This window comes from Buteo buteo, chromosome 9 (assembly GCF_964188355.1).
Source record: "Buteo buteo chromosome 9, bButBut1.hap1.1, whole genome shotgun sequence".
Lineage (NCBI taxonomy): Eukaryota > Metazoa > Chordata > Aves > Accipitriformes > Accipitridae > Buteo > Buteo buteo.
The window spans coordinates 2,361,033-2,370,946 of NC_134179.1; the positions used below are offsets into that span (position 1 = coordinate 2,361,033).

At 52.2% G+C, this 9,914-nt stretch overlaps 1 protein-coding gene across 1 annotated transcript in view; it reads right to left on the minus strand.

Annotated features, from left to right (window-relative positions):
- The window catches only part of LOC142034147 (protein CEPU-1), a 351,450-nt gene extending 341,899 nt beyond the window's left edge, over positions 1-9,551 (minus strand). Inside the window, exon 1 of the mRNA XM_075034863.1 lies at positions 9,395-9,551. Coding sequence (XP_074890964.1) covers positions 9,395-9,470 — 76 coding nt within the window. The 5' untranslated portion in view covers positions 9,471-9,551. The remainder of the gene's footprint in view (positions 1-9,394) is intronic.
- Between the last annotated feature and the right edge of the window lie 363 nt (positions 9,552-9,914).

The window sequence follows — 9,914 nt, forward strand, 5'->3', positions numbered from 1 at the left end:
CAGGGTGGAGAGGGGGAGAAGGGGCTTTCTGCCTTCGGCAGGGCCAACAAGGGGAGACCCCTAATTGATCTAAGGCTTTAAACCCCACAGGAATTTGCAACACCAAAAAACAACTGCCAAAGCAAGCGAGCTGGATGAGAGCCAGGCTACCACTGCAATATCATCTCACGAGCGCTTCGAAAGCCTCCAGCCACCCCAAAGAGCATCATCCCCCACCCCAGCCAGGCATGGGGGGTCTCCTCCAGCCCTCCCCACTCCCCGGGAAGACCCATCAGATCACAACCGTGGGACACCAGCCCCATTCCCAGGCATTGCCCGTGCAGTTTGGAGCAAGGACCGCTGTCTCCCAGTGCAGATATTCCTGTGGCAGCAAAGTCAATGCATGTTGAAGCATGGTAATATAGTATGACTTTTCCCTTTAATGGAATTTTTCTAGCCCACTAGGAAAAAAAAGACTCCATTAGCCGTACTACAAAGGCTCCTACTTATTAGTATTTTAGAACAGCGGCAAAAACCTTTCTTGAATCTAATTATTGCTGACAAATATGAAAATTGAAATCAAAGTTAAATTTTCAGCTACAGTGCCTCATACGGCAGCAGCTCGCCGGCTCCCAACTATTGCATCAACACATTTATTCTGCTGAGAAGGCTGCGGAGACTGGCCCCCCCCACCCCACCCCTCCATCTTCGGAGGCATTAACTCTGACATATTCATCTCAACAGCCGGGGCCGCGTAACTAACTTCATGTTTACCAGTCGCACACAGCCGACAGATTGGAGCGAGGCTTGCAGGGGCTGAAGAAGAAGGGAATAGGGCTCTTTTTTTTTTTTTTTTAATTTATTTTTATTTATTTCCAACTTTGCACTCTACCACCCCCTTCCAACCTGATCTCAAAAAGAAGTCACAGGGTGATTTTAAATTCCTCAAGATAGAGGATCTGGAAGGGAGGGGAGAGTGGAGGGGAAAAAAAAGCCTTGTCAACATATTTCCTTTCTCCTACCTCCCCCCAACATACTGTAAAAATCAATCCCCTTTGTCATTTTGCTCTGCTTGTGTGAATGTTTAATGGCTGTCGAGGGAGATAATGATTGCTGCTAGGAAATTCATTTCAGATTTGCTATTTATAAAGTACTTGGTGCTCAGGTGGGAAATTAACATAAGGAAGGGGGAAAGGGACCAAACCAGGGGAAAAAAAAAAAAAAAAAAAAAAGGCAGCAGGAGAGGAGGGATGAGATGCTGTGGGGCTGGCTGGAAGGGGCCAGTGCCCCGAGGAGGATTTGCATCTCTTCCCATCTCTCCTGGGACAGAGGAAAAAGGCTCACACATGGCAGGGGCAGCCACGTTGGGGACATATGGGTGCTCGCCCCTTCCCGGTGTGCATCCATGCATGCAAGGGATACAGAGCTGGGGTTATCAGCCCAGCGGCTGGTGGTTTTTGCAGCCAGCGACGCTCCTCACACACCATCAGCCAAAAAACCTGACCACCAAGCACCACTGCTGGTTTGCACCCCAGCTCCCTCTCCAGCCTCCCACTCGGGATGAACTGCAAACCTCCTTCGAGTCCCCCCTCCTCGCAAAGCCCGACAACCTGTTGCCATATGTTTGATTTTTGAATCCCGAGGGAATTCCCATCTGTGATACACCCAGATCCCGTACAGCCAGCGGTACGCACGCTGCCATTGAGTTGCTAATTCCTTGTCTCAGAAGTTGCTTTTCACTTTCTGATTTTTCAATAATAGGCTTGGTACGAATCCCTTAAGCTTCTGAAATAAGCTGAAAACCGCTTTTCCAGCCATTTACATAAACACAAGTGGATCAGAAGGAATAATCATAGTTTATGCATTATTTGGGGGCTTTGGAGCTGGCTGCTAATGGTACATCAGGTCTCAAAGCCCAAAACGTACAATGGGAAGCGCTGACATGCGGAAAAGTGGCACAAAAGGTAAACTATAAATAATACAATTTTTTAAATGTTGTCTTCAATGACCACGCGGTTTTGGCTTCACCACTACTCCGGCCTCTAATGGATCCTGCTCCTCGCCAGCCTTGTTCCAGAAACGGCTTATTAAGAGAGATGTCACTCACGCTAAATCCAACTCACCTCTTGCCAGCCAGCCCTGCCGCTCTCCCATGCCTTGGCCCGCTATCAAAAACCCCGGTGCCGGCTTTGGGGATTGACTTTGCGAAAAAAAGTCTAACGCAGGCACCCTCTGATCTATAAATACCATCTGTCCAGCAGAAAGGGAATAAAAGCTAGAAAACAACCAAGCCAACCCAGGAACTTAGTGCTATTCATCTGATAACCCCTACAAGGAAGGGGGGAAATACCCACTTAAACGGCGAGATAATATTACAGTATTAATGAACCTTGCTTTGCTTCAAGTGCTTGTCACGCTTCCAATGAGGCGGGTCAGATTTGGCTTTCAAACCAGTTCTTTAAATCAAGAATGCCGTTTCTGGCAAAATCAAAACATTAGCACAGGATCTGTTTTGTAGAAATAACACTAAAAAAATGTAACAAGGCTCGAGACTCCAGGCTCTTTTGATACTGCTGGAATGCAGCCTTCGGATCTCTTTTTTTTTTTTTGTTTGAAATCACTTCACAACTTCATACATAAAGCTTCTGTAAGCTCCAAATCAGAACAAAAATACTTCAAAATCAATCCCTATTTTTCCCAGAATTTACTTTCACTGGGAATTTGCAATTATTCTGGTTTATTCTGTTTTGGAATAAATAATAAAGCTCACTCTGCTTCGTTTCTAATATTACGCAATTTCCTGTGACATTTCCTACTTCTTAGCAGCTGCTGTCTCCCATGGCGAGTCACAGGAGGATGCAAACCGGCCGCCCGAGCTGACTGTCAGAAGCTCCTTTCCAAGCTAAATCAGGGTTTCCCTGTGCTCAGTGATGTACAACTACACAGTGGGGGAAAGTCCCCATTTTCAAGGCAAATCCACAGTAGCTAGACCAGACACAAGAGGAGAAAGACGGCTAGCATCCTTACGGAGTGCGTGGCCAAGTGAGGAGGGGGAAAGACCACGCAACAAGCCAGAATCGCCGCAGGTTGAGCAAAGGACGCGAACTCGGGACGCGCATCCCAGTCCAGGACCTCCAGGCTCACAACAGCATCTTCTTCTGCTCCTTCCCACCAAACCCCTGCTGAGCACCCGCTCCCATCCTCCCTGCAAGCCAGATCCACCGCAGCTCCAAAAGCAAGCGCTTGGCATGAGCCATAGCTCCCTAGGTGGACAGAGGTACCCTCAAGCAAGGTGCTGAGCACCCTTGCACCCCACTGATGCTGGGGTCCCCCCACCTCCAGAAGGTCCTCGCTGCTGCACTGTGACTTTTTAGCCCAGCAGCAGCTACGTCGCTCTGTCCTCATCCCCGTGGGAAGGCAGAGGATGCCGTGCCAGCTTCCATTACCGCCTCCCCAGTGCTTTAAAGGGAATACTCCAACCACCAGTAATTTATGCACGCTGGGTCCCCGGGATCCTGGCTTCCCCGCACGGCTGCTACAAAGCATTTTGGAGCCGCGGCTCCTCGGCTGCATGAAGCCCTGCTCACAGGGCCTTTTTCGGCTCCCCCTGATTAGTAAGCGAAGCATGCGAGAGCTGGAGGAATCAGAGGAAGGGAAAGCCGGGGGTGGGTGGAGGATGCCAAGAACCGAACACTGTCTTTAGTGGGAACAGTCAACAGGACAAAGGGGTCAAGGGGTCAATTAATTTACAACAGCTTTCAGCATTGGACATATTAACTGTAAGCGCATCAAAAATCCATGATATCCTTCTTGGCGGGAGATAACAGAGCACGGCGACGGCAGCACCTCTGATTTATTATTAACCAAGAGCAAGGTGCGTGCCTCGGTAAGGAAGAGGGAGGTGGCTAGCTCCTCCAGGCTAGCAGCCACAGCTCCAAACGTGCTGGGAGCACAGCGTGTGCGATGCCTGGAGGATGCACCAGCACCCGCCAAAGGGCTGGTGGCCCCTGGGATTAGGATGCCCCAGCTGGGATGCAGTGACAAAGAGCTCATCCTGTGCAATTTTGGGTTTTGCCTATAAAAGCTACTAAAGGCATGGAAAGACCCACGTGCAGAGGTGCAGGATGCTGGCTGAAGATGGGAGACAGCAGTAGGGCTTGGACTTCCACTACAGAATCCCCAAATGCGGCACCTTGCTCATTTTGGCCCCTATTTGAAACCAAGAGCTCAACTCCAAGTTGCAGCTCCAAGCTGCAAGCCTTTGCCATGAACATCTGAGACTGATCATGCTTGGGCCCCACTGAGTCTAATGGGAGATTTGCCACTGCGCATCAAAGGAGCGGTAACACTGAAAAAAATCGTATTTACCCTCTTTAAAGCTTTGCTCTAGTAAGGCATCCCTTCAACTGGGGAACAAGCAAAGAACATTTTGCCCTTTCCTGTCACTACTGAAGTTTGAAAAGGAAAGACAGATGCAGAAAAAGGTGGGTTTTTTCTGATCCCCATGGCCAGAAAAATACTCCCCACGTGGTGCTTCGCAAGATGAGGAGGAATGCTGGAGCCCACCTCTGCCGTCTGACTGCGAGTTGCCTGGGAAGCAAGCTAGTGAGCTCTCCCCCCTCCAACCTCCACCTTGGTTTATCACAGAAAACGGCAAGTCCTGCTTGCTAACTTGACCCAGATCTGTCAGCTGATCAATTTTTTCCCCACAGGAAAAAAAATAAAATGGGGGGTGTGGATCACAATATGGATATGTTTAAGCAAAAGCTGCAAGAAAAATACATGAAGCAGACACTTCCAATATTAAATGCACTCGTCTCGTGCACAAGTCACGGTTGGCACAAGAAGACGACAGATAAAAAAACATAAGCCAGGCTTACTACGATGGTCAAAATGCCTACATGGATAAAGAAAAAGTAACTTTAGGGCACGCAGAACCACCAAATCTTGTAAACAGGGCTAGACAACTCTGTACGTGTTTCCCATCACAGCGCACTCTAAGGTATCTCATTACAAATGACAACTCTTGATAGAGAACTCTCCATATACGCAGCATAGAGCAACCACAAGTTTACTCCTTGTAAACCCACTGCAGCCCGCTGCTGCATGACTGGATCAGTGGAGGGATGCTCCCGGGGAAGCAGTGATACCACACACCTGAAAAACCCCACGTGCAACACTGCACAGAGCACCCACAGCAAAGCCACTGACCAAACCGAGATCCCAAGTGCCAACCCATTAGGCATTTTAGGTGCCATGCCATGTTTTTGCACAGCGCAGCCTGCTTTCAAAAGCATCTTTCCAATAGCAAAGGTCTGCTTGGGCTCCCATTTACCCTGCTGAGTCTTAAAAATGTGCCAATTAATCCCATGTGGTGGCCTGATTTTCAGAGGTGCTGGATACCTGCTTACAGATTCAGTTAAAATCAACAAGAATGACAGATGTTCAGCAATGCTCCAAATCAGGCTATTGAGTAACCAGAACACATTCCCCTCCTTTTATGTACTACATATAACTGGGTTATCTAATCATGTAGGTATTGATTATTACTGTTATTACCTATTAAATAGCTATTTTCTGCTGTTGGGGTGAATATCACATTTTATTGACCTGCACGGTAACTATTATCCACCATGAAGTCACATCCAATATTTTCCCCGGGGAACAATAAATCCGGGTATTCACGGAAAGATGTCGATACATGTAATTTTTCTTATACACATTCATTAGCGCAATTACCTTCTTGCACGAACTGCCAGAAGGTTTCCCCTCCCACCTCCACTGAGAAAAAGTCCTCCCGGGACACACAGCCCCGACCCACGCGGTGCTCCCGAATCCTGCCCTTCCTGAGGGGTAGCAGCCGGCCGCTCCTCCCTGTAGATGCGTCTCCGGGCCAGATCCAGCCTTTTCATCACACACAAGCGTAGCCGGTGTTTCGGTTTGGGAGTAATCTGCAACCCAGCCACATCGACAGAGCGAATAATTCTTTCGGATGAGGAACGCTCCGTGTATGATGTTGACATATGCTATTATTTTACATACCTATTTCAGTTTGTATGCTTATTAGAATAAGGTCTTTATGCTAATTTGTAAATCAAATTCCCATAATTCTTGGCTTACTGATGCTAAAGGCCCAGCTAAATCTTCTATGACCTTTTAGCCCGGTTAATCCTTTTACGCGTGGTTGAGTGAAGAGTTTTCTTCTCTCTTCCACTCCCAAGTGCTGGAGTGGGATTTTTGCTCAAGCCCTTCTTTTCCTCAAGAAATCCAGGTGGGTGCGAGTCAGGGACACCGGGCACACCCGAGACCATCTCTCTACTTTGAAACATGGAAAGAGGGAAGAGAAAACGCTGCTGCTGCTGCTGCTGGGTCCTTAAACATGCTTTAGATGTTCATTTGCGCTATTTAAAAATCACGCAGAAAAAATATAGCAAAGACAATGAGAGCTGTGTTGCCAAACAGCCGCTCATTTCCCGACGCCCAGGGCTATCCCAACCCTCTGTAGCCTCCCTCTTCCCAGCTCCCTTTCCCCAAGCCATGGACCTTTGGCCAGCTCTGCCTTGCCCACGTGCTGATGCGATGGACACCTGCATCTCATTCCCACGGAGATGCAGCATCCAAGCAAGCACCCTGGCCTTGCTCTCTAGCACCAACACCCACTAGGCAATAGCTCCCTTGGGAACGGCAGCATTGCCGTGCACAAAACCACGCTGGACATTTCAGGGCTCAGAGAGCTCCTTCCTGATGGAAGCTCAACAGCTCCCATTTCAGGGGCACGTTTCCAAAAAACAACAGTGAATCCGCAAAACTTGGAGGACCTATGGATGTTTGTACAAATGCAGATGGTTGAGCACTTACAAATTACCCCACTTCACGCCCTGCTCTCAAGCATACTCACAAACCGCTTTTCTTATTGTTTGTTTGGCTGTAAATAGGTAAATGACCTGGAGTATTGATAAACTGCTGCAGAGGGCAGCACAGATCTCTTGAGCTATTTGTAGGAGATTTACGCAAAACACAGTTTTCTTGTATGACAATAATTTTCGCATTTTCAAACGCAAGCCAGCCCCGCTTTTGTATACCAAGGAGAGAGAAAAGTTAGAAATTAAAAAAAATACTGTGAATATCAGAAGAGTTCATGAAGCAGCAGCACCGTACTGCTGATATTTGGCAATGCATGCATACCTATGTATTACCTTTAGGGCTGAATGACCCCCAATTTGTCAAAACCCCGTTAGAAAGTTTTTCCTAAAAAGCAAAATTACTTTTGCTGGGTGTTTTTTTCATTTTTTTTTAATGACTCTTTTAAATACAATTATGCAAGAAAACTTCCCGGGGCGACTCCGACAGCCCAGCACACCCAACATCTCCCAACTCAAAAAAGGCCCAAACTTTTTGCTGCCAAAGGCTGCCCTGCACAGTACTGTGCCCAGCACCCCACGGTTCTGCCCTGGGTTCCCCCCCGGACCACGGTGCAACGTGGGTCCCTGCTTTCCCCCACCCCAGCAGTTACTCAGGGACCTTTGGCACCCACATCAGACTCCTGCAAGGCAGTGGGGCTCGGGAGATTTTTTTGCTTGGAGAGGCAGCGCATTCCTCCCCACCGCTCTGCTGCCGAGGAGAATGAAAAAAAAAAAAAGAAAAAACAAACAAACAAAAAAACCAACTACTTTCTGATCTGTAAGCTTTGATGGGAGCAGGGAGAGGAAGCATGAGAGATGACCAGAGGCAGGGAATAAGATTTCAAGGAAGCCAAAAGCAAGCGTTACAAATAAATAAATAAATAAATAAATAAATAAATGAAGCACCAGTTCTGGGCAGGAGAAAGGAGGGAGGAAAGGGCAGCTTTGCCCCCCTCCTGGGAAGCCCTAGCCCTCCCCACCACCCCACTCCCCGAGGGGCCCAGGGCTCCCATTCCCAGGAAAACCCCTTGGGAGCCGGGGGTGCAAGGGGATGCCAGCATCCCGAGCAGCGCGAGAGGGAAGCAGCAACCCTGGGAGAAGAGGAGAGCTTGAGGAGGGAGCGAGGGAGGAAGGCGAAGAGGAGAAATGCCTTGGCGTGTGATGTGCATGCTAAGCAGCCCGCGCCGGTCGATATGGCAGGGGTGGCTCTCCGCAAGAGCGGGCCCAGCCTGCCCAGGAGAGAGAAGTTTTGAGCGGAGATGGTGGCTGGCCATCTCCCCCAGCTCCTCCGGCACACGCCAGCCCCCAGCAAGCCCCCCTGCCCCACGCAGGCAGGGGCTTTACACCCCACCGGAGCCCTGCTGCAGAGCACCTCGGCTGAAGGGGGGGGACACACACCACCAGGCAGGGCTGATTGGGGCATGCGGTGCCCGAACCCTGTCCCCCGACCCTCGGTGGGCAGCGGGGGAGCGCAGAGGGAGGTAGCTGGCTCCAGCCGCCGACCGGCCTCCCTTTCCCCGTGCAGAAAGAGGGTGCCTCCATCCCCCCCCAGGGGTGCTTCCATCCTTCCATCCCCCGCGAAGCCCGGCTCCCCGGCCGGAGCCCCGGGTACCATCCGCGGTGGAGCCCGGGCGCACCCCGGGTACGGTGCGGTGCGGTGCAGCGCAGCCCCCGGGAGCGTCTTTCCTCGCCATCCCCAGCTCCGCAGGCGGCCCGGTGCAGGATGCGGCCCCGTCCTCTCCTCCCACGGAGAGAACCCCGCTCCCACAGCCCCTCCAGATGGCTGCGAGGAGACTAACGCAAGCTGACAGGCTCGGCGCTCCCGGCCAGATGGGGCTGGCTCCTGCCTCCTCCTTCCCCCCCTCCTTCTCCCCTTGCTTTTTGCTCTTTTTTTTTTTTTTTTTCCTTTTGCATAGCCCCCCCACCCCCCCGCGAAGCACCATCCCCCGGGGGGGAGGGAGCCTGGCTCACCCGGGACGGGTTGGACAAGGACTTCCCAACTCCCCAGCCCGCCGGGGGCAGGCAGGAGCCGGGGCTGCACCGAGTTTTTGGGACGACCTTGCAGACGGGTCCGACAATGCAAAAAAAAAGGGGGGGGGGGGCAGCACAGAGGATCCCCGACCCCCCCCCCCATCCCCGCCCGCCCCCAGCCTGTTGGATGCATTGCTCCTGCAGGAACTAAGTTGAGATGGCAGAGTCGTTCGGCACCAGCTTCCCCCCCCCCCCTCCAAAAAAAAAAAAAAAAAATCAGCACGGGGGGTGCTGCGCCATGGGAGAAGTTCCCCCCCAGCCCGGTGCACCGGGGGGGGCGGGGAAGGAACACGAATTGGGAGATGCCGTATCCCCCCCCCCCCAACTTAGCAGCGGGCTGGGGACCCTCTCCCAGCTCTGCCCCCGCTCTGGGGGCTCCTCACCAATCCCCCCCCGCCCCCAGCCCCCCCCCCGAGGGTGCTGCCGTGGGGCCCTCCGCACCCCTCGCCTGCATCCCCCGCAGCATCCCCGCCCGGCCCTACCTTGGGAGAGGAGGAGAGCGGCCATCCCGGCGAAGATCACCCAAGAGACGGGGTGGTGCATTTTCGCCTGGGCCATGTTTCACCGCGGGCTGCGTTTCTCTCTCCCCTCCTTCCCCACTCACTGCCTGGCGGGGAGAGGTTTAAAATCCAGCGTTTCCCGGAGCAAAGCGCAAGGAAAAGGGGAGGGGGGGGGGAAGGGGGGGGAAGAGGAAGGGGGGGGGAGGGAGAAGGAAAAAAAAAAAAAAAGGCACCGCAGGGTGGGGGAGGGAAAAAAACACCCCAAAATAAAAAAAAAAAAAAAAAAGGGAGGGGGGGAAGGGGGGGTCGGAAGGGGTTGCAAGGTGCGAGGGACAGGCGCTGCCGTGCCCGCCGCTCCGGCCCGCACACGCCGCCCGGCTGCAACACGCCGCCGGCCGCGCACGCAGCCCTCCCCCGCGCCGCACTCATTGGCTGCGGGGCCCCCCCCCGCACCGGCGTGTGTGTGGGGGGGGGGGATCTGGTGTGTCTGGCGTGTGTGTGT